The sequence below is a fragment of the Phymastichus coffea genome, unplaced genomic scaffold, assembly GCF_024137745.1.
Source record: "Phymastichus coffea isolate CEN01 unplaced genomic scaffold, Cenicafe_Pcof_1.1 PCOF00001, whole genome shotgun sequence".
NCBI lineage: Eukaryota > Metazoa > Arthropoda > Insecta > Hymenoptera > Eulophidae > Phymastichus > Phymastichus coffea.
The window spans coordinates 11,406,710-11,432,160 of record NW_026706812.1 but is presented as its reverse complement, the minus strand read 5'-3'; the positions used below and the strand labels follow the sequence as shown (position 1 = coordinate 11,432,160).

Below are 25,451 nucleotides of genomic sequence, written 5' to 3'. Positions count from 1 at the left end.
GCCCTCTTCGGATGGGTCGTCGGTCTGGGTGGATACCTCCCGGGTCGAGGGCCTGGATGTTTGGGCCCTCATACCTTCCCGGAGGAAGTCATCCACCCGCTGGCGCGAGCGGCCCTCTCGAGCGGCCACCTCGACCTGGGCCCGGACGAACCTCCGAAGGTCGCCGATCAGCCGATCGGCGCCCGGACCCAATCCCAGGTCGAGTAGCAGCTGGGTGGCCGTCTCGAGGGCCTCTTCACTGATGACCAGCTTCCTCTCCATCTGTAAAAGAGAAGAAGTGGGGTCAAGGGATTTCTCAGGCTCAGCCCTTAACCTACCCGTCGCCGTGTGACGCTCGACGCTATTGTTTACGAGGACGTCCCGGTCCCCGGCGCTTTCCTCGCGAACATGGCCCATTTGTGGGGGTAGCTGGCAGTACCACCTTCCGCACGTGCTGAGCGGTTCTACGTGGTCTGCCCCTTCCCCTTACCGCATTGCCATCCAGGTCGTCTCCACCTGGTTCCCGAGGTTCGCACGTTGGGTTCTTGCGCGGCCTACCTCGGCCTCGCTTAGCCGGCGCCTCGGTCGGTACCTCTGGAGCCGCCGCGGGTTTCTCACACTCGTTCGCGGGGGCTGCATTCGCGACGCGCTCGCATATCGGATCCTCGCTGGATTCCTCGATCTTCGCTGGCGGGTCGCCTACGCCCTCCTCTTCGTCCAACGGTGCTGAGTCCCCGCCTCCTGCTACCTCGATGTCCTCATCTGAGAATGGGCCGAAATAGGGCTTGAGATCCTTGGCGTGGATCAGCTCGGGCAACTCTTCCTGCTGGTTACCTAGGCGGTAGGTATTCGTCCCACATACCTCCTGAATCACGTAGGGACCAGCATACTTCGGTGCCAACTTCGCCGAAACGCCCTGAGCTGCGGAAGACAAGATGCGGTTCCGCTTCCACACCCAGTCCCCCACCCTAAAGTCGGCCTGACGTCTCCTCCGGTTATAGTAGACCGCCTGACGAGCCGCCTCCTCCCTGGACTTAGAGCCAGCGCGTTCCCACAAATTTGGTAACTGGCGCATGTGCTCGCCCCATTCGGTCAGTTCTTGGCCCTCGGAAGCTTCCCGAGCCAACTGATCCTGGGCCCTCCTAAAGGTCGAGGGGGGAGTGGGCTGCCTGCCGAAGACCAGCATGGCCGGGCTGTAACCTGTCGCGCTGTGAGTTGCCGAGTTCAACGCAAAATTGAACTCGGGCAGGTGCTCGTCCCAGCTCTTATGGTCCCGCTCCACATACGATATGAGCATGGCCTCGACGACCCATCAGCCCGCAAGGCGGCCTTTGCTCCGCCTTGCTTTGCTGACATACCGGGCAATTCCTCACGTACTCTCTGACCTGCTCGTACATCTTTGGCCAGAAATACAGGTGCCTAGCCCGGGAGAACGTTCGTTCTCTCCCCTGGTGTCCCGCTGCTGGCGCATCGTGTACCTCCTCGAGTACTTGATGCCTCTTCTCGGCAGGAACCACTAGCTTCCAGGCTTCCTCGTTGTCGATGGACCCTTCGCTCTCCTCAGTCGGATTGTAGTGATACAATCTCCCTCCGACCACCTTCCAGGTAGGTTGAGAATGTGGATCCCGGCATACCTCTCTATACTTCTGAAGGTACCAGGCATCGGCAGTTTCCGGCTGATGAGTCATGGCACCCACTTCTACCACCCCCTCCTCATAGGCCCTAGATAAAGCGTCTGGCACCACGTTGAGGTCTCCCTTTCGATACTCTATATCGAAAACATGGCCTTGTAGGGCTAACGCCCAACGCGCTAGCCTTCCTGTAGGATTCCTCATACTGTGGAGCCACTTAAGGCAACTATGATCGGTGATGACTTTGAAGTGGTGCCCCTCAACATAAGGCCGGAACTTCCCGATAGCCCATACTACCGCCAGGCATTCTCGTTCGGAGACTGTATAATTCCTCTCCGCACTGTTTAAGGAGCGACTGGCGTACTCGATTACGCGCTCCTGTCCATCGACTTCTTGCGTCAATACCGCGCCTATCCCACTATCGCTCGCGTCCGTTTGTAACACGAACTGCGCGCTGGGATCTGGCGACTGCAAGATCGGTGCCGAGACCATTGCGTCTCGTAACCGTTCGAAAGCCAGCTCCTGTTCCTGCTGCCACGCAAACGGGATGCTCTTCTTCGTCAGGCGGTTTATCGGCTCAGCGATTATTGCGAAGTCGGGTATGAAGCGACGATACCACGACATCATCCCCATGAACCGCTTCACCTGTCTAATCGTCCGTGGTACTGGGTACTCCATGATGGGCTTGATCTTCTCTGGATCTGGCCTTACCCCTTCACGGTTCACTAGGACCCCCAGGTACTTGACTTCCGACTTACAGAAGTGGCTTTTGGTCTTATTCACAGTGAGGCCCGCACCCAGGATTCGGTGTAAAACCAATCCCAGGTGTCAGCTAAGGCACCACCGCCCCGGGCAGGACCCCGTACGGCGGCCATGTCCAACAAGACTCGGGGTAGGAATCAGCGGCAACCCGAGTCGCCGGTTAAAACCCCGGCCAAGAGACCCGAGGACCGGCCCACAATCGGTGCAACGCAGGCAACAGACCCCATCGAGGATCTGTCGTCGCATATTGCGACCCTGCGGCGCGATATGGACCGGTACTTTAAGGAGAGGAAGGCTAACTCTCCCAGGCGGCCGAGGGGTCGGCCGCAAGAAAAGGGGAGGAATAGAACCCCCCCAGGGTCTCCTGGCCAGCGACGAGAGGGTCAGCGGAGGAAAATCGATTACTCCCAACCGATCAAGTGCTCGTCTTGTGGCAAGCTAGGCTTTACCAGAAGGTACTGCCCGGATTGCAACAAGGGAAACGGGCAGGGAAGCGGAGGACGGAGGTCCCCTCCGCGTCCCCAGTAAAGGTGACCTCTCGTCGCAGGTCGTTTGAACGGGGCAGGGGCCCGTCAACGACCTCAGGGTTCAGGGAGGTCTCGACAGGGGTATCGGACCCCACGAGACCCGGCAGTGCGGTGGCGTTGGAAGCGACAGCGACCGAACAGATGCCTGATCTGGGTAACCGGGCATTTTGTATCCTCGAAGGGTACGGAGGTCGGATTCAGGTGGTGGAGCAGGGGTTTGAATGGGCCGGAGAGGAGACCACCAGACCCAAAAGCTCCAGGAGACCACCTGACGCTCCGGAGGATACGCCGGCGACCCAGACACCTGCGGGTGAGAGCACGTCTATGCGAGTAGCGGCTGCCCAAGGCAAGAAGAGCCGTGAAAGCCTCCCGTCCACAGAGGGGAGAGAGACGACGAAAGCTCCCCGCAGGTACAGACCCGAGGATGAGACCAGATGGTGGCTTCAGGTGGGGATAGGTGCCTATAAGTTAAGGGCACTCTACGACACCGGGGCCTTATCGACATTTTCGGCAATCGTTGCAATTTATATAATAGTTAAAAATCTTTAATAAATCACGACAATGCGGTACAATCCATCGATTATCAATGACGTGACCATTAGGTAGTTCATGAGTAACACCGTCATTTTTCCTTTGATAATGAGGATATCCGTTTTCATCCATTGTTGTTTCATTTTGAAAATCTGTTGGAAATTTCTTTGAACACTTGTTATCTGTAATACACCAGTTACCACAAGGTTCATGAGTCATGTTTTTTACAACGATGCCATATAAAATAGGATCACGTTCTTTATCGGGAAGTTCAGCTGATATAAATTTGTTAATAATTTCAGATGCGGTTATTTTATAAGAATGTTTTAAAGTTAACAATAAATGCATATGTGCTAGTGCACGCGTTTAAAATTCAACAACATAGACATAAGATGCTACTTCTCCAAAAAATCTATCCTTTATGATTACATCAAGCAAACGATTTTTTTTCAGATGAAATACGCAAGCTACAATATCAGGTCTATCAGATACCTGCTGACCTGGTAAAAGATTTTCTTGTATCTCTTTCCATCTAGGATTGCAAGTCATTGTAAGAAAAATGTCCGGTTTACCCGTTTTACCGACTATAGCCATTGCATCTTGGTAATTTTGTTGCATGTGGCGAGGAGATCCTATAAAAGTTGAAGGTAAAATAATAGTTTTTCCGACTTGACCATCAATGTCATTAGCAGAATTCTGCAAATAATCGTGTAGTCCTTTGTACGTATCTGCCTTTATCTGTCTTTGATTATCTTTGCACCACTGAATTCTGTCTTTTTCAATTTTAACATAAGCATCTACTACCCACTGTTGAAATAATCGACGACCTAACAAAATAGCGTTAAATTCATCTGGCCTTACGGCCATTTTAAATTTAGTGTAGACCATTCGTGTCCATGAACCATGAATTTTGAAACAATATGGTCCAGGGCGGCGTGATTGAAAATTAACTAAATTAGCATTAAAAGAGGCGAATCAAAGTAAATTATTATAAAAACGAATATGTTCAAAAAAATTATTTGATTTATAATGACTTCCATCAAATAAAATGAACAGTTCTGGAGGAAAATCTGGTGTACTTTCTAAAGCTATATCCCCATGGGAACAACAATCATTAAAAGAAAAACCTTTATTTGCAACCTTCTCTGATGCAAAATGTTTTGCATTGCAATGTGCAAATAATATATCCATTTTTCCTAAGTAATCTTCTACTACAGCATTTACTTGCTGATCATTTACACCATTGTCACTACATACAATTTGTTCATTATTTCGATCATTATGATGATTTGTAGCGTTACGTCTATTTCTCGCATTTTTAGAACGTCTTAAGCGCTTTTGAATTTGATAATTTTAATTAAAAAAAACAAAAAAGAATTACTTATATGATTATATGAAATAAATAATTATACTAATAAATAACTTATTAACCCATTAAGGCCCAGGCCAAACCTGGGAAAGATAGCGCCAAACTAACTATGCCAATCGTAGCTAAATCGTAAAAAAAAATACCCGTGTTTTTTCTTTTGCCATTTTCAATTGTTTATAAAAAATTATTTAAACAAATTATCAAAAAGTTATTATTGTCAAAAAACTGATAGCGGCAATCGATTCTACGGGAAAAAACATGAAAGAAATGTATATAACGTTTTTTTGTCAGACGTCAATTTGTTTAAGAAAATAGGACAGAAAGCTTTGAATTTTCACAAATTGTACATTTGGAAATTTGACTAACATAGTAATTGTTGGGTTACGAAGTTGGAAAGAGTTTGCAAAATTTTTTTTCTATTGAAACCGTGTTAGAGATCACGTTTGAGAGGCGGGCTAACGGTTTTATGTAATATTATGGATTCAGTTTTCATTACAAAAGTTTTTAGTATATTTGAACATTTCTAGTACATTTATTTTACAGTTATTTGTTTTTGGAACAAATTGACATTTGACAAAAAAACGTTATATACATTTCTTTCATGTTTTTTCCCGTAGAATCGATTGCCGCTATCAGTTTTTTAAAAATAATACCTTTTTGATAATTTGTTTAAATAATTTCTTATAAACAATTGCAAACGGCAAAAGAAAAAACAGGGGTATTTTTTTTTCGATTTAGCTACGATTGGCATAGTTAGTTTGGCGCTATCGGCAATAGATTTTGCTTGGGATTTGGCGTATACACATGTACCTGACAGACTTGCAATTGTTTATAGCCGTTTTACACTAACAAATTGACGTCTGACAAAAAAACGTTATATACATTTCTGTCATGTTTTTTCCCGTAGAATCGATTGCCGCTATCAGTTTTTTGAAAATAATAACTTTTTGATAATTTGTTTAAATAATTTTTTATAAACAATTGAAAATGGCAAAAGAAAAAACACGGGTATTTTTTTTTTCGATTTAGCTACGATTGGCATAGTTAGTTTGGCGCTATCTTTTCCAGGTTTGGCATGGGCCTTAATGGGTTAATTAGGAATTGAGACATGATAAATAAAAATTTTTTTTAACCTATTAATTATTTTCAAGTTATTTATTTTTGAAAAAAGCAACACAAAATTTTGTATAGTACAGAACAACTATGTCTAATACGTAGTTCCAAATACAAATAAAGTTGTATTTATATATCTTTTTTTCATGTATGTAAAAAGTTCATATTATGCTCATGCATAATGATAACGAAAAAAATAAATAAAATGCTGGGCTGAGTGTATACAATGAACGTTATTAATACTTTGATGTTTTTTACATAAATATATACAATACTGTATTTAAAATGTTGAATTTGTAAATAATTACTGGATTTGATTTTTTCAATTTTGTAATTTTTTGTGAATTTATGCTAGATCGATTTTTTAGCAAAGATTTGGTTTGGTTAAAAATATTTCGTTTGGTTTGGTTATGTATACCGGGTGTTCCAGACCATCCGTACAGCCATTTTAAAATCGAAAATTCGTGTTTTTGTGAAAAATGTTTCAGATTAAAGTTGTTTACGACAAAGGGGGCCATCTATCTGTATAATTAGTTTTGACCTTGAACATCGTTTTTAAGGTCATTTGAAGGACGAATTGTTTTTTTTAAATGGGAACCCCTAGTTTTGACTTCGGATTCGAAAAGAGCCGGAAATTTTACGTCCACAAAGATATTTTTAAATTTTTTTTCATGACCTTGAAAAGGTCGATTTAAGGTCAAATGCTTGAAAAACTGCCTAAAAGCGTTTTTTTAATTTTTAAGATATCGAAAAATGACCTCTACAAAATTTGTTCAGAACAGAGTGGGTCACCTAATGCACCAAAAACCTTTGATCTTTAACCTCACTTTGAAGGTCATTTCAAGGTCGAAGTGTTTTTTGTAATGGAAACCCCTCTTTTTGACCCCGGATTCGCACATAGCGCGAAATCCGACGTTTGGGGTATTATGTTGAGTTTCGATTGATCCACGACGTTCATCGCTAAGATCATGTGAAATTTAAATCCAATAGTATTTGCGAAACATTTACAAAATGTTTCGGGCTAAATTTATTAAATTCTACTGGGAGCACGTCGTGGATCAATCGAAACTCAACATAATACCTTATCCAACCTGGAAAAAAATGAACATGGAATATTAAAAAATGTATATAGAATCAGAGAAATTTGAAAATATGATTATATTATTAGATTTAAAAGTTTATTATGTCAAATGAAGACATAATCATCATAAAAATCATGTTATACCCGAAGAATATTGACTTTTCATAGAATGTAACAGTTTTTTATTATTCTTTAGATTGTTCCTCAAGGTCGATAACCTCAGTAATTTATTATTAAAAAATGAGTATCGAATGAATGTTGACGATTACAAAATCATGCAGCGTAAAGACACTTCGTCAACACGCTATTGTAGTTTTCGTTATGCGTGTTTATTATTCAGTGTTTAACAAGAATAAGGACCATCCGCGTTTTGGCATGATTTAAAGAAGTGCGGATGACTGCGATATTTATTGTAAACTATAAATTATTCGCGTATAACGGAAACTAGGTGTGAATTTTGTTATGACATCCCCTTAATGTTTAGATAACGCAAAAAATAATTATTTACATCGTGAATTATGATTTTAATATATTTTCAATTTAAATTTATTTTTGAATATTGATTGATTGATTTAGTTATTACAAAGCATGTTAGACTTTTTTTTGAATATAAAATTATATATAGTTGATCACGCAGGTTACTCATGCTATTCAGTAAAACCATGTCATACTCACTGTAAGCTACAGCTATTGAAGAATTGTATTTCTTCATTTTTTATTTAAGCCAGGATCAATATTTTAATAATGTTTGTAATTAACAACGTTTTATCAATGTAAAATAACGTGGTTGACTGGTTGCCGCCATCAGCCTTACTATATACTTGTATAGTCTATATTATCGATGAATGCATCTATATTCGTTGATATTATATACAATAGGTTGACTCATATAGATCACTGTACGCCTGCACAAATGTTATAACTGACGATCATTAGAATAAATTAATTTACGTATCCTACTTATTAATAGATTTTCTTGTTACGATAAAAAAAAAAAGAATTCACCGTAAGAATTTAGATGTGTAATAGCGTCGGCGTGCAATGCCGATAAATTCACCACTATTACCAATTATTTATAAAGGGGGAAGGTAAGGGAGGCGGTGTATCGCTCCAAGTAAAGCAGGAAGGAGAACAGCGGGTAAAATAACTTCACGTACACTCAATTTCGTTAATAAACCGTTTATTATAAACGCACTACCTCGAGTGCCGACGAGAGTACAAACCACTTAATACTAATAACACGCGAACTTATTCTAAACGAGATGACCGGCACGTTAGCGCCATGTCACCTCGTTAACCGGCTCAAACGACAACTTATACTAAACACTGCCGAAAATTACGCCGGCTCGGGGAAGCCTGGCGTAGCAACGCGAATCGTGAAAATCGCCAAGGAAAAGGAGAGATATAAAGAGAGAGAGGAATAGATGACCTGATCAATTTCGGCGGACGTCGCTGTCGCTGGCAATCTAGAAGGTGTCCCACCGGCGGCTTGGCAGGAAGACCCTTGGCTGCTGTGTGGCCGGCGATTTGGCAGAAGAACCCGTCGGGTGTTGTCTTGATGACGGCTTCTTGCAGGAAAACCTCCTGACTGCTGCGTCGCTGGCAGAGAGAATCCAGTCCGGCCAATCTGTCGAGGAACGCCGACTTCTTCCCGAACAAAGGGGGCAGGCTTCGCAGCGATGGTCACCAACTAATGCGGCCGATTACTCTCGCGTACGTGCGCGTCACTGTCGCGAGTGCATGAGAGCCGGCTACTCACGCCTTCTCCCCCCACTCGCCTCCTAATCGGCGGCACGCGGCAATGCCGGTCGCGACAAGTGCCGCGCGCTAAGCCCAACCACTAGACTATAGTTTCTCTCTCTCTCTCTCTCTCTCTCGCTCTCAATGTTCGATCGCGTCGTCGCGTCCCTGGCCTCGTCCTCCGCTCTCGTGCGTTGCTGAAAATAAAAAGGGCAGACATCAGGCACGTGATAATAACGTGCGTTTGATGCCGGCCGTGTGCCTTCGCCCGAGAGAGAGAATACAGGCATACGGTGTAGGCTATGACCAGCTTACACCGTCACAGATGAAATAATGGAAAATTATTGTTAAAAAAAACAATAAGTTTGAGTATAACTTTGAAATAGAAATGTCAGCCGTAATATTTTTTTCTTAGAAAAATATTTTCAATATTTTCTGTTATTCATTTTTTATTAAAACAAAAAAGAAGAAGAAGGTGAGATTTTTATTCATGAGTTATGAGATACATATGATGAAGTTTTAAATTCTAGTTATTCCATCTTAGTATCAAATCCTTGCACATACTATTTTTAACATACTTTAGTATCTCGAATCAGCAAATACTTACAATCAACAATTATCATTACATATATTATTCAATAATAAATATAATAGTTAAATATTATGTTTTTTATGTCATTACATTAATGAATTACAATACATTACATGAATGGCTTTCCTTTGTTATTGTTTGTTCTATTGTTGATTCATTGACGCCGTTGTGGAGTTACTATGCCATTTGCAGTTACAGATCTCGTAAACTATGGTGAAGACAAAATTGACTTTGAGCGCTGTGCCAATGACAACGTGTTTGCTTGTGTCGTATGCATATACCAAAAGCACCGTTTTGTTTCTCTTTCTCTCTCGCTCTCTCTCGCTCTCTCTCTCTCTTTCTCTCTCTCTCTCTCTCTTTCTTCCTCTCTCGTTGTACGTTAAACAGTTTTAGCGCTTTTAATTTAGCGCCTTTAATAATGAAGTAAATTCATTTTGTTTGTGACCTAAATATCAACTTTGCTACCGTCTGTCTGCGATTGCACGCACTATTTATTTGTAAAAGGAAATTAGTGAAGCAAACATGCTACAATCATTAAAAGAATTATAAGTGACTATTTCAACGAAAGATTGAGTGGGATTGAATACGTGCGATAAGACAATGAAGCTGATAAAAATATACAATTTCATTAATCACCATACACAGTGAGCGTAACAAAGTGCTATGAATTAGACTTTGTGAACTTTTTTCCTGCTTCATTAGCATTTCTGTGAATACTTATTATATAAATATGTAATATCATCTTTATAGTACACTATGTAAGTTGATTCTAAAAATAAAAAATATTTATGTCTCCATTCATGCAAATGTCAAAAGGAATTTTTTTCCGATTAGTTGTAATCTTTTAGTTCCAATAAATCTAAAGTGATAATTTTTCTGACAGGGCATGATAGACATTTTTTAAAGAGTATACGATTGTAATTGAAGAGCACATCATTATTGAAAAGATTTTAAATTGAATTGTTTTCAAGTCGAAATTACTACTCGTTATAAAGTTTTTAAGTCAAACTACATAAAGATCAAAATTTGCACAATGGAACAAGGACACTTTTCATTTATGGAATTTATCGATCTATATTTTGACCGTAGTCTATAGAACTGTGAGCTTCAAAATTTAATATTTTGATATTCTTCACGTATCAGTCCCAAAGTTTCTTTCATGCTCCGTGTAAGAAGAAGTTTAACTTTTTTATTATCTTTCTTGACTATCCAAACATCATTTTTATTTAGGCTTTGTACATAACTCGTGTTATTTCCTAGAACCAATATCAGCTGCTGTACTGTTATGATTATGAGTATACAGGGCAACAGTCAAAAAGATCTAGAACCGTGACTAGGTACTCCCGAAGGTTTTTGAGTCGCTGAATCCAAATCTGGCGGCAGATTTTGACCATCACGTCAGGTTCCCGAATCTTAACCTAAAAGTCCAAAAAACACTGTTTTTGACTAACTTTGAGGTTATATCAAATCTTTACTAAAAGTTTTTTTTTAAACAGCCGACGGCATCTCAAGAAGAATTTTAACCTTTCAAAATCTTTATTTCAAATTAAAAAATTTTTTTTTCGTTGAGATATCAATGTTTAAAGTTTTGTATTTTGACGATATTTGAAAAAATAAAGTTGACCTTCATATAACCTTGAAAATCACATTGAAGGTCAAGTTTAATGTTCTCGTCAGTTGACCCTCTTTGAATCATACAACTTTTACCTGAAACACTTTTCGTATACTAGGCAATGTTTTTAGTAATTCTACGGTCCAAATTAAAATAACACACCCTGTATATATATGTATGTACGTATGTATATATATATATATATATATATATATATATATATATATATATATACACACACATACATACAGTCGTCATGGACCAAACTGTAGTCTTTCAGCCTGGAAATATCTTATGAAGAGAATCCTGCCGTTTCTGTCTACTAACAAAATCGTCAAAATATACACTTCTCGCATAAATTAAAGGAACAAAAAAAATTTCTAATTTTTTTGGCAATTTTCAACAGGCTGTATTTCAGTGAAAAATTGTCGTTTAGGAAATAGAAAAATACAGCTTTTGAAGCTTGAAGACTCAAGATTTCGAATTTTTTGGTTACAATTTTTTCGGAACATCTGTAGCCATGTCATTCTTCGATAAAGCACAAAAAAAAATTCCAAAATTTTTACCTTATTATTTTACTCTATGAAAAACTTCTTTCAAGCTAGACCAATGCATAGGTCGCATAGCCTGTTCATTCAGCTTCAATTTGATTTTTGCGGGCGTCAGATACGACCATTTGTTTTCGAGATATCGAATTTTGAATGCAAAAGGATCCTTTTTCACTCAACTGTCGATATCTCTGAAACTACTAGTCGCCCAGAGAACGGACAGGGGGTTTCGTTTTCTGCAGAAGATTTCCTACAAAAATCTGTCATGGTTGATTGGAAAACAAAATTTTTTTCGTTTTCAAGACAAACAAGGTTTTTGATTGATTACTGATTTACCTCCGGCATTAGCGTTATCCAAAGCATACCATGTGGAAGTTGCTCGGTCGGATTTACGCTTCTTTTGTGCTTAAGCACGTGTGTCAGTCAGATTCTTCGGAAAAAATGAGACTCTGTGGTTTGTCAGTTTCACAATATTTAAAAACTCCAAACTCATTTTCCGAAGGGTATATGTGTCAGTGTCGTGTAAGCAATTTCTAGAAGAAATGAGACCCCGTTGTTCATCAGCTCCACGGTATTTTACAACTCCAAACTCATTTTCTAAAGTGTGTGATGTGTATGTGTTCAGTATTGAGTGTTCCCGCCTTTACTTCTAATTACAGCTAGCAACCTTTGTCGTATATTCGAAATGCAATTTCGGATCATCCGTTGAGGGATCTGACGCCAAACTCTTATCAGAGCGTTCTTTAATTCTGCTAAATTGTTCAGATGGGGATAATTTTAACGCAATCGGCGGCCCAGTATGTATAATAATAGACGTGCTCTATGGGATTCAGATCAGGACTCATTGCAGGTTGCTTCAACAATCTGATGTTGTTTCTCTGAAAGAATTGATGGGTGATATTCGTTGTGTGAGTCCTAGCATTATCTTGCATAAAAATAAATACTCTCCTGTTTCGTGCTAACGGTAACACGTGAGGTAGCAAGATTCGGTCGATGTAACGCCTAGCATTGAGAGTATCTCGAACAATCACTAAAGGAGTACGAGAATCCCGTGAAATTGCAGCCCAAACCATCACCGATCCTCCACCGTAAACAATTATGGGTCGAATAAAACGCTGTTGATAAAGTTGACCTGTACAACGCCAAGCTCGAGGTCTTAGGTCGTTACCATGCACGCAAAACCGAGACTCGTCGGAAAAAAAACGCTGTTCCAATTTCTCATTAACCAGTTCACATAGTTGTGATCGTACTGCAGACAAGCTTTACGATGTGCAACGGTGAACATCGATACACGCGCAGCAGTTCGAGCACGAAGTCCAGATTCGCGAAGGCGATTTCTTACCGTCGATCGAGAAATGTTTCGCGGCTGTCGTCGTCGTCGTCGTCGTTGTTGTTGTTGTTGTTGTTGTTGTTGTTGTTGTTGTTGTTGTTGTTTTTGTTGTTGTTGTTGTTGTTGTTGTTGTTGTTGTTGTTGTCGCTGTTGTTGACGATTCGGGAAGTTTCGAGCGATGACGTTTGCTGGAGAAAATGGTCTTGGATAGCCTATCGAATGATTGCTCGATTATCTCAACGAGTCGTTGCTCGATGTCGTCCTTGTCCAACACGTCGTTGGTATCGATTTGTTTCCCGGAATCGGTTGTACGCACAAGACACAACCGAAGCACTTACACCGAGTTCTTCACCAACCTCTCGATATCTGTACCCTTCCTGAACAAAGATCACTAGCCGAGCGACTTCTGAGGCAGATAAATGTCACCTGGGAGGCATTATGGGATAAATTGGAAGCTGCTGTCAGTAATTTTTTTTAAAAATAATGAAAAAACTGTTGGTTGGTTTTTATTACCAGAAGTCGAAAAGTTTTGAAAAAAACTGATTTGTGTCACATAATGACTCTGTAGAAAACGTAAAAACTTTATCCCTCAGAATTTCACGAAATAAGTACCATGGGCACCTTCGGGATATCGACTTTAATTCTATTCAATAAAATTTTTTTTAGGAAAAAAGAGGTTTGAATGTATCCATAGCTTCAACGAGGTAAGTCATAAATGACCTCTTGGTTTTTATTTAATTTAAAAAATTATGAAAATTTAATTTTCCAAAAAATAAGTTAGCGGGAAGTTACAGGGATGGCCTTCAGGGTGAGCCGTTTTCCACATTTGTTGTTGTTGATTATTTTGATATCTTTTTAAGGAAATTATACGGAAATTTTTTTGCGTGAGAAAAATTTGTTTTTCAAAATTTTGGATTTTTTTTTGTTAATCAATCTTCAGAAAACTCAAAATTGAGTAAAAAGTCGAAAAAAAAGAAATTATTGATTTTCAAAAAGATTAAGTCAAGTTTAAAGAACAAAAATCTCGTATCTTTAATTTTTTCAAAATTTCAATCAATCGGTCTAAGAAAACCTCTGAATAGATCAATCTAAAAATTTAGGGTGGTCTTTGGGGTACGTTAGACACTAAAATTTTTTTCTAACCTAAGTTTTTCCCCTAATATTGCCGAAGATACAGTAGATTAACCAAAAAAAGGGAAATTGGCACTTTGTTGCTCTTTTTTCACGTTAACGTTAGAGGTGGAAAGAAATTGTTTTTCCAATCAACCGTGACAGATTTTCGTAGGAAATCTTCTGCAGAAAACGAAACTCTTTGTTCGTTTGCTGGGCGACCGGTAGTTTCAGAGATATCGGCAGTTGAGTGAAAAAGAATCCTTTTGTATTTAAATTCGATATCTGAAAGATAAACGGTCGTATCTGACTCCCGCGAAAAGCAAATTGAAGCTGAATGAACAGGCTATGCGACCTATGCATTGGTCTAGCTCGAAAAAATTTTTTCATGCCCGTTGAGTAAAATCATAAGGTAAAAATTTTGGAACATTTTTTTTGTGCTTTATCCAAGAATTGCATGGATACAGGTTTTCCGAAAAATTTGTAACCAAAAAATTCGAAATTTAGAGTCTTCAAGATTCAAAAGCTATATTGTTTATTTCCTGTACGACAATTTATCACTGAAATAAAGCCTGCTGAAAATTGCTAAAAAAAATTAGGAATTTTATTTATTCCTTTAATTTATGCGAGATGTGTAGAGCTTCAAGCATCGATATCTCAACGAAAAAAAAAGATTTTTCAAATTTAAAAGAAGGGTTTTGAAGGGTTAGAATTCTTCTTTGAGATACCGTCGGCCGTTAAAAAAAACTTTCAGTAGAGATTGTACGTAACCTCAAAGTTCGCCGAAAATAGTGTTTTTTGCACTTTTAGGTTAAGATAACTCGGGAATCTGATGTGATGGGTAAATTCTGCCGCCGGATTTAGATTCAGCAACTCAAAAACCTTCGGAAGTATCTAGTCATGGCTCAAGGCCTGTTCACTTTTCTAATTTTGTTGCCTGCGTCATTTTTTTTTTTTTTTTTTTACAAGGAGATGCGTAATCCTTTTTGCGGATTCTCCTTAGTCTTGCTGACTGATGGGTTATGTGGGACTCCCCGAAAAAAAATAGGCCTACCCACTAAACCGCCATCTCCTTGGTGCTCTTCCCCCAGCCAGGGACTATGTTGATATTACTTCTGACTGGAGGTTCTGTCTGTGTTCATCCGTTCGTGTCGTTTCTCCGTACCTCGTTACGTCGCGTCACTTCGTCTGCTCAGTCATCTGTCAGGCAGCCGTCAGCGTTCTTACGTCTCAGTATAGTTTTCGTATAGGTAGCGACTAAGCGCCACCATTCGGGTTTAAGCAGCATCAGAGCCACGATGTTATCGGGGCTGATGCTGCTGACCGTTTCTTCCATTTCCCGTCTGAGTCTTGTCCAGCGGTCACACGCGAAAAACGTGTGTTCCGCGTCGTTTCGTTCGTGTCCGCAGTACTTACAGTCGGGTGTTCGTAGTCTGTTCATATTGTAAAGGTACCGTCGGAAGTACCCGTGGCCCGTTAAGAGCTGGGTGAAGTGAAAATTTATATCACCAAAATTCCTTCCGAGCCACGGTCTCACGTCCCGTATCAGTCGTCTCGTCCATTTGCTACCTCGTTCTTCTGTCCATCGGTCTTGCCACATGTCGATCATCCTTTCGCGTTCCACGATTGCCGCGTTCTTTTGTCCTATGTCTGCGCTGCTCCCATAGATCCTTTTGCGTTCAAAGGCCAGAAGATCCACGGGTATTACGCCAACCACCACCAAAACAGCCTGCGCAGAGACTCTTCGGTAGGAGCAAGCGATTCGCAGTGCACCCTGTCTCTGTATCATCATCATCGATTTACAGTATTTCTTTGTCTTCAGGGAATCTGCCCATATTTCCGCGCAGTATAGAAGGATCGAGTGAGCTGTCGCCATTAACAGTCGTTGTTTTCCCGATCTGGGTCCTTTCGTATTTGCCATCAGGCGACTAAAGGATGCTATCCTCTCTGCAGCTTTCCGGGTTGTTTTCTGTATATGAGGCCAGAAGGTCATCTTCGTATCGAGGGTTACCTCAAGGTACTTGACTTCCCTCTTGGTCTCCATCTCGCATGTTCCCACCCTCATGTGCAGTATCATCTGTATACGTTTTTTCGTGAGAAACATCAGTTCCGTTTTTTCCCTTGCGAGTTGTAGTCCGTGGTCTGTTATCCATCGTCCGACTCGTCTCATAGTCTGGTTCAACGCCAGCTGCGCCAGCTCGGAGGACCTCTCCGTAATCACCGCCGCCACGTCATCAGCGTAGGCGACGAGGGTCACTCCAAGCGGCATCCCAAGCCGAAGCAAGCTATCGAATAAGCCATTCCAGAAGTCAGGTCCCAGTATCGACCCCTGTGCCATTCCAGCGGTGACCTGTCTCGTTACATGTCCTTCGATCGTCTTGTACGTTATCCGTCTGATTTTGAGGTAATCCTCCACAACCTGAAGCAGGTATGGCTGGATCCCGAATGTTGCTTTTCAGCGCCTCTAAGATGTCCACCCACCTGGCCGAGTTAAAGGCATTTCTGATGTCGAGCGTCGCTAGCAGCACAATGGGTCGCGCCGCATGGCAGTGTCTGTCTAGTTCCAGGAAAGAATCAATCACCTTTTGGATCGCTCCAATCGTCAACCGACCCCTCCTGAAGCCGAATTGCAAATCTGAGAGACCCCCTCCGGCCTGTATCGCGTCCGTCAGTCTTGGTCTGAGTAAATGTTCAAAGAGTTTACCAGTAGTGTCAAGTAAACTCAACGGTCGGTAGGCCGAAGGCGTGCCAGGGTCGCCCTTACCTTTTGGAATAAGAACGAGCCTCGCCTCTTTTCACCGATCGCTCAACGTTCCTGTCGTCAAGCACGTATTGTACAGGTCGAGAAGTATCTCCGGCCGTAGACGAGCTACGAGCCGGAGAATCTCGGCCGGTATTCCGTCTGGTCCCGGGGCCTTGCCCATCTTCATTGCATTCGCTGCTCTGATAAGGTCCTCAGCGGCAAAGACGGGGGCACCGATGCATCAGCGTCGTCCGTCACGTTCTTCTGAATCAGATGCGTCGGAAATAGTTCGTCAACGATCCGTCCTGTTGTTTCGGCGTCTTTGAGTTCGGGTGCAACTCGGACCCCTAGTTTGCCGGTGACAATTTTGTATCCTATCCCCCAGGGATCCTCGTTCACCCCTTCGCAGAGCTTCCTCCAGCATCGCGTCTTGCTGTCTTGTATTGCTCGCGGCAGCGTCTTTCGTGTTGTCTTGTACGCGGCCTGAAGGTTTTCCCTTTCGAGTCCACCTTCAGCCCTCGTCGCACGTCGCCGATTTGCCAGGCATATCTTGCGTAGCTCCCCTATTTCATCCGTCCACCAGTATTGTGGTCGTCTTTTTTGTATCTGTCGTCGTTTCGTCATTGTGCTGGTGCACAAGTTGTTTATTAATTTCGCCGTCTCGTCTGTCAGTTTTTCCGTTCTTCGCCGGCCCGTTAGCTCAAGAGGAATCTTCGACCCCGGGGCTGATGCCGCCATCAACTCCTCCGAAAATTTTTGTCGGTCAAGTTTGTTAAGGTTCCACCGTGGGGGTTGGTGGATTCTCGTCTGTCTCGTTTCTGTCCGTCCCGCCACTTCGAAGACGATGTATTGATGGTCGCTGGCTGTATAGTCCTCGACCACCCGCCACCCCCTCAGCCGTGGCAGGATTATTATTATTATTATTATTATTATTATTATTATTATTATTATTATTATTATTATTATTATTATTATTTTTTTTTTTTTTTTTTTTTTTTTTATGGTGGTAAAAAAACAGGATAAATCCTCATGGACCATAACGGTTGGAGTGTGACGGCAGTTCACCGAAGCTACCCACCTACACTCTCCCACCCGCCGTGTGACGTGACTCGCTGATCCTCTCAGACCGGGCTGTTTCAAGCGATCTATCAATCGAACGCAAGGAGCCTCCGGGTCGTCGAAGACCAGCTGACCACCCAAATCCCGCTTCTCTTCAACCGGAGGGTAAACCATCCGGGGAAGAGTAGTAAAGTCCACCTACACCATTCTCCAGCGAGGAACCGCGTAAGCATTACTTCCCGCTGGAGAACCGCGTCAAGTCCTCTCGTTGTCCACGGGTCCTGTATCGTTTCGTTACGTCCGTTTATTCACATTCATCCATTTGTTCATACCATTTACTCTCGCATTCTTCTCGTCTAACACTCGACTTCCAGGCAACCGTCCGCCTTTTTCCCTCGTAAGATAGTCTCAACGTACGTTGCCGTTACCGTCCAGTAGTCTTTGTCTTGTAGCATCTTTGCCACAATGTTGTTGGGCGTGATGTTTCCAAGTGTCGTCTCCAGTCTTTGCCTTTCGTCGTTCCAGTGTGAGCATTTGAAAAATGTATGCTCTGCGTCATCACATTTATATCCACAGTATTTACAGTCGGCGCTGTTAACTTTGTTTCTGTCAAACAGATATTTCCTGAAGTACCCGTGGCCGGTAAGAAACTGGGTCAGGTAAAAATTCACTTCCCCAAATTGCCTCTCCGTCCACGGTCTCAGGTCGTCAATGAGTCGTCTAGTCCATGCTCCGTTCGTGCTTATCCTCCATTGTTTGTTCCAGTCCGTCATCGTCCTAGTTCTTTCGTCCTGGGCAGCTTCCGTTCTGGTCATGTCGCTGTTTCGTTCGTACACGCGTTTCCGCTCTCTGGCGAGCATGTTTATCGGGATAACCGCCGCCACCACCAGGACAGCCTCAGCCGAGACTGTCCTGTAGGCGCAGGCTATCCTCAGTGCTCCCTGTCTTTGTACGTTTGTCAGTCGTTTGCAGTATTTCTTGACCCTCAACGCGTCGGCCCACACCTCCGCCCCGTAGAGCATGATCGAGTGGGTCGTTGTCATCAGTAGTCGTCTCTTCCATTGTCTCGGTCCAAATGTATTTGCCATAAGACGACTGAGAGCGGAAGTCCTCTCTGCCGCCTTCCTCGCTGTCTGTTGTATGTGCGGCCAGAAGGTCATCTTCGTATCTAGGGTCACCCCCAGATACTCGACCGCCCTACTGGTCCGCAGCGATACCTCTCCGACTATCATGGGAATCAGGGTATTAATCCTGCTTCCCGTCAGAAGGATGAGTTCTGTCTTGGCCAGGGCAAGGCTAAGTCCGCGTTCAGTCATCCATCTATTGATTCGTAACATCGCGCGGTTCAGAAGCATTTGCGCCAGCTCCGGGGTACGGGCTATTATCACCACAGCCACATCATCGGCGTAGGCAACCAGCTCCACCCCCGGTGGCATCGGTAGTCTTAGTAGTGCGTCGTACAGTATGTTCCAGAAGTCGGGTCCAAGGATTGAACCTTGGGCGACTCCTGCTGTGATTCGTCTGGTCACTGTTCTGTCGGTCGTCTCGTATCGAATCCATCTGTCGTGTAGGTACTCCCTCATCACCCGCATCAGGTATTCGGGAACCCTGAAAGTTTGTAGGGCCTCCAGAATATCCCCCCACCGAGCGGAGTTGAAGGCATTCCTGACATCAAGAGTCGCGAGAAGTACTATTGGCCTCGCTCCGTAGCACACGAGCCTCGTCCGCCGAAAGGCGTCGGTCACTTGTCGAATCGCCCCTATAGTTGAGCAGCCCCGTCTGAATCCGTACTGGTTTCCTGCAAGTCCTCCGTTTGCAGTTACCGCGTTCGTCAGTCTTGGTTTCAATAACGCTTCGTAAAGTTTACCCGCTGTGTCTAGAAGACTCAGGGGCCTATAGGAAGACGGACTATTCGGCTCTCCTTTTCCTTTATGCAGGAGAACCAGTCTAGCAGTCTTCCATCGTCTGGGAAAAATGCCCGCACGTAAGACCGCGTTATACTTATCCAGGAGGAGTCCTGGACGTACGCCCACGATCTGCTGGAGGATCTCTCCCGGTATACCGTCTGGTCCGGGTGCCTTACCAGGCTTGATCGTGGACACAGCCTTAATAAGCTCTGCCCCGACAAACTCTGGCACTGTCGTCTCTTGTTCGTTCGTCATTTCTTCCGTCTCTGGTTGGTTTGGGAAAAGTCCATCTACTATTGCTTTCATGGTGTCTTTGTCTTTTGGTTCAGAAGGGCCAAGGGCCCCCAGTTTCTTGGTCACAATCTTGTAGCCAAGTCCCCAGGGGTCCCGCTGCACTTCTTCACACAACTGTCTAGCGCATCGGTTTTTACTGTCCTTTATTTTAGTAGTCAGTCTCTTACGTGCCATCTTGTACGCTGTCGATAGTTCGTCCGCGTCTGGTCTGCTCTTTTTCCGTGCGCGGTTCATCCTCCGGCGGCAGGCAATGCATTCCCCACGGAGGAGGCCAATCTCGTCCGTCCACCAGTACATTGCTCGTTTGTACGTTCGGCCCTTGCGTTGAGTCATCGTGGCGTCGCACAGTTCCGTTATCAGTTCCATTGTCTTGTCCGTTATCCATTCGGCACGCTCCCGCAGACCAAGCTCTGCCGGGACAGACTCGGCGGGTAACGGTGCCTCCCTTAGCAGTTTGTCAAACAGCTCTCTATCTTGTCGTCGTAAGTTCCAATACGTTGAAGTCCTGTCTCTAGTTTGTCCGTTTCGTATGTTCGTCGATTGATCTGTCACCTCAAAGACGATGTGCTGATGATCGCTGGCTGTATAGTCCTCGGTCACCCGCCATCCTCTTATCCGCGACGAGATCCTGTCTGACGTCATCGTCACATCGGGTATTGAGTATCCGAAGCCCGGTCGTCTATAGGTCGTTGTCGTCCCTTGGTTGACCACTACCAGATCAAGCCTTGCGGCCATTTCCAGAAGCAGCCTTCCTCGTTTGTCCGTCGTTGTCATACCCCACTCGACCGCTCTTGCGTTCATGTCTCCCGCGACGACAAAGTCACCCGGGAGACCTGTGAGGGCGTCTTCCAGCTTACCGACTTTTTCCTCGTACACTGCCATCGTGCAGTTTGGGGTCAAATATACGCTAACGTAGGTGACGGAATCTACCCTCACCCACGCGTAATCTTCCCCCCTGCCAGACGCTTGTATTCTCCTAGCCGGTTTGCCATTGACCCATATGGCCGACGTACCGAGGGTATTCGAGAACCAGCCGTCCTGTTCTCGTAAGTCCCACAGTTGCTCGCTCAGTATCAGTATGTCTACGTTTCGTTCCTTCGCTGTCTGTGATATAAGCAGCTGGGCTGCCTCGCACCTACGCAGGTTTCCTTGTAAGATTCCTGTCATTGTCGTGTCTGCTTCCGGCACTCCTCCAGCGCTGCCCGGTAGGCCGCGCACGCTCCCGTTCCCGGGACGTGCGCCCTCTCCGTTGCACGCGCCTCGGAACATAGGAAGCACGTCGGCTGTTTGGTGGGGCAGGCTCTCCCGACATGGCCGGTCCCCCCGCACCTCCAACAGCACTGTCCTCTGTCAGGTCCTGTGCAGTCCGTTCGTCTATGTCCGTATCCGAGGCACCGGTAGCACCTCGGGACCGTCAATCTTTCTCTCAGCCGACAGTTGACCCGGCCGATCTTGATTCTGCCCTTCTTGAGCAGTTTGTGGGCCGTGTCTCTGTCTGCTTCGAACACTGCCATACAAACGTCGTGTTTATTCGGTCCGAAAATATGGATCTTAAAGTCCGCATCTTGTCCTGTTTCTCGTTTCAATGCGTTCTGTACATCATTCGTGTCTGTAACACAGTCGAGGTCTAGTATCTCTAGCGTCTGTCCGTGTGTCATGTCTCGTACATTACCCTCATTTCCAAGAGTAACCTGGAGTTTCTCCTGGAACTTCCGTCTTGCGTCTGCGTTACAGCGAAAGCGCATGAGGAGTCCTCCGTCCTTAGTCTTCCGATATCCCGAGATACTCACTTTAGAGCCCTCGGGATTAATCTCCGTCTTTAGTCGGCGCAGGATATCCGCGTACGTTCGTCCGTCGTTTGGCCGTACCAGTATAACGTTGGTCCCCCCCTTCCGGCGGGAACCAGCCGCCCTGGGCCGGTTCTTGTCTAGTTCGGGCCGTTTGTTCCCGTGGATAGGCGCCGCCGCTGCGGATGTCGAAGCTAGTGGCCTCTCCCTCCGCGCGCCCAGCGCCACCACAGGGGTAGTCTGTTGCGTCTTCTGTTTGAGGGAAGTCGTCTCCGTCATTTGGTCATTAGTCTTCTGTTTAGACTTCCTCTTTTTTCTGTTCGCGGAGTTCACCGTGGTCCAGCCTGACTCGTCCGCAACCCTTTGATAGGCCACGGCTTGCTCAGGGCTGGCCCCCGTGTCCTCCCTCTTTCTTTTCTGTCTTTCTGTCCTCCTATCGTTTACGGACTCCAGGAGGGGATTTAGGCGGTCGCATTCACTCCATGCAATCTCCACCGCCTCCTTTATTACAGCCATACTAGTCGTTATGTCCGTACTAATATTTCTCTGTATCTTAGTCCGTGCCTCCATCTTTTCGAGCGCGGCATCAATGCGCCTGAGCTGCGTGCGAAACAGCTGGAGGTTTTCTGTCATATGTCCGTTGTCATTGTCCACGTCTTTCATGTCGGCGTCAGTGTTGGAGGTCTGCTTTTCGGAGCCCTCGTTTTTCCGCGCAGGTGGCACTTGTATGCGCCGCAGCGGTACCGTCACGTCTCGTGTATCACTAGTTCTTGTCGGTGTTCGTCCTGTCGTTGGTTCTTGGCCCTCAGCGGCAGAGACGTAGCTCACCCCGCTGCCGCCGCTTGACCCACTGTCCGTCCTCTGTCGTCTCGGTATGTTCAGTAGTTTCTTGTCGTTTTTTCTTGTCTTTCCCCCCATTCCCGTGCACAAAGTGCGGCCCTCAAAATCTGTGCCGCTGCCCGTGGCCACCGGGGCTTTCACCCGATCGGAACCCGGGGTGGATTCCTCCTGAGAAGGAGTTACCACTTGAGGTACATCAATGTTTTCATTGTGCATATTCATATTGTTGGTTTTGTCCCGTTGTGCTGAAGTTCCCTCGTGGTCGCGACTCCACGAACCGCGCTGGGACAACGCACGGCCCCTGAGGTCCCCCCCCTGTATGTTTACCCTGTGTGTTCAGTGTTCCCCCCTGTGGTGTGTGCGTGTACGTGAGTGCCCATAGGCGAAACCGGGCTTCATTCACGGGGAGAGTCCGTTTAGAGATATCCCCTTCTCTCGCTTTCGGGCGGCTTCGTTTATAGGAGTCCCCGACCATTCGCTTTTCGGTAAGACCCGTTTATAGGGTCACCGAGCATTCACTTCTCCGGTTTGCCAGAAGGCGTGTGTGTGTGAGTGTTCGCGTAGTGTGTGTGTGTGTATGTGTATGAGTGATTAATGGTTGGACACATCGGCAGAATACCATTATCTTTTGCGTCATTTGTGAGCCATATCTTCCTCTTGGCCGTGTCCGTTATAGCGTTGCTGCTCAGAGCATTGACGCGACGGACAACGTTTCCACCGGGCACGTCGTGGGCGTTGGAAGCAAGCATTAGCCCAGTGAGGTGTTACCACTCACTGGACCAGCCCGGCATTATTATTATTATTATTATTATTATTATTATTATTATTATTATTATTATTATTATTAAATTAGGATATAAAATATTTTTTTTAACAGTTGTCTAACAGATAACAAATATTTACTATCAAACCAATTTTTCTAGGTTGGTCACACATTTTTATTGGGTACTAAATATTCTGAGTCATTAAAAGCTACGTTCATTGACAATAATAACAAGAAACAACACCTATTAATGGGATGTTATGGTTTAGGTATTACACGTATATTAGCAGCAGCTATTGAAATCTTATCATCAAATTCAGAAATAAGATGGCCCTTAAAATTTGTTCCCTATAAGATATGTATAATTCCACCCAAGGTAAGAAAATTATTTATGATCTCATTTAATCTTATCTTCTTTTCTTATGAATCCAATTTTTATGTAGTGTTTTATATAGTCTAATCATAAGAAAACATGAGCACAGTATCGTGATGCGCATTGATCTCCCTCTTTTTCTTTCTCTCTGTATGATGTTACTTATCACCTATTATTTGTATTTGGTTCGTACTCTCATGGTCTGTTGCGTTATTGAGTAAGAATTCGTTTGAAATTGAAGTAATGATATTAATATTAAATTTAAAAATTAAGCTTATACCATGAAATATATATGATTGTTTGGAATGAAATTAAGGATAAATAAACTTTACCCTAGTTTCTTACCCTATATGCGAAGTGTCCTATAAGCAAAGCCTAAGTCTTTCTTTGAAAAAGGATGTGAGTCAGCCTAAGTTTCTTATAGCGCGAAGTGTTCTATGAGTCAAGCATAAATCTCAATAGGAGAGGCTTGCTTAGCTAATCACAAAAGAGAAACAACTTAGGTATAAGCCAAGTTTATTCAATCTCAAACGCTCACTTTGCACGGCTAAGAGAGAATACCTCTCACATGTGCAAAATTGAGCCTATTTATAAACAAATTTTAGAGCTCCATTTACACAGGATAGCCCTTCTCACGCTGTTTCTGTAAATGTGCAAAATCATTTTCTCTTGTTTACAATAAAATGGACAGTGCTAAAGAAATTTAAAATAGTGCAAAAAATACAGAGCGTAATATAGATAATTTAAGCATAATTTGCATTTATCGCAAAAATCATTGTAAAAAGTTATTAACTAACAAAGTTAGTTAATTCAATTTTATAACAAAATAATTAAAATTCTTTACATAGAAAAATAACTTATTGCTTATAGACATTATTACAAATAAGAAATACTAATAATTGTTTAATAATATTTGAATAATCATTAATTTATGTTTTTGACCAAATCTTATAACGTAAATATAGAATCAGCTATTTAAAATGATCAATTCTAACAATTCTGTTAGTAAGTACAAAATCAACGCTTTCGATTAATATATTTTTATTTGTTTAAATAAATTATTGATTATTTATTTATTGATAACAATAGTATTTAAGTTGATATCAATAAAACGAATTCTTATTCATGTGCCTAGGATTGTTATCATGACCTTAGAGTATTCGCTTTATTACAATAATTAATATTTGTAAAGTTATAAATAAATTAAGTTTGCACATTAAAATTCAGTAATATTCAATAGTTAAAAGTACTTTAAAATATTATAATCTTAATTTATGCTCTAAAATCTATATAAGAAATACTTTGGTTCATTAAAATTACTTTTAATAACGTATTTTAAATGAACAATAAAAATTGGCCTATCTATATCTATAAGTAGAGTGACGTCACGCTCCTTATATGGTCATGAAATTTGACTCTTGCACTAATGCAATCATATAATATGTAAGGTGGCGCGTTTAATATACTAATTGATAGGTGTAGATTTGCGAGTTTAGCAGGTTGCCGTAATACAGTGCAAATGAGAAAATAGTCTAGGAACTCATAGATAGGATCGTTACATCAGTCATTCTAAAACGATAGTTGAGATGCGTAAGTCCTTAAATGCGTTTAATACTTCGAGCTTCTGTGTTATAAAATTTTTGTATCCAAATGGTGATAAATAGTAACTTTCAAGGAAACTCGCGCGTGTCTATACGTCGGCCCGTATATTCTCCATGTATCTTCGGACGAACCCAAATGCACATTATCAATAGCATAAT

General features: G+C 43.2%; 1 protein-coding gene across 2 annotated transcripts in view; it reads left to right on the top strand.

Moving 5' to 3' along the window:
• LOC131672224 (probable proline--tRNA ligase, mitochondrial) overlaps positions 1-25,451 on the top strand; it is a 110,845-nt gene that overhangs the window by 61,139 nt on the left and 24,255 nt on the right. For both annotated transcript variants that reach the window (XM_058949426.1, XM_058949351.1), the window contains one exon: positions 23,479-23,694. In XM_058949426.1, coding sequence (XP_058805409.1) covers positions 23,479-23,694 — 216 coding nt within the window. The remainder of the gene's footprint in view (positions 1-23,478; positions 23,695-25,451) is intronic.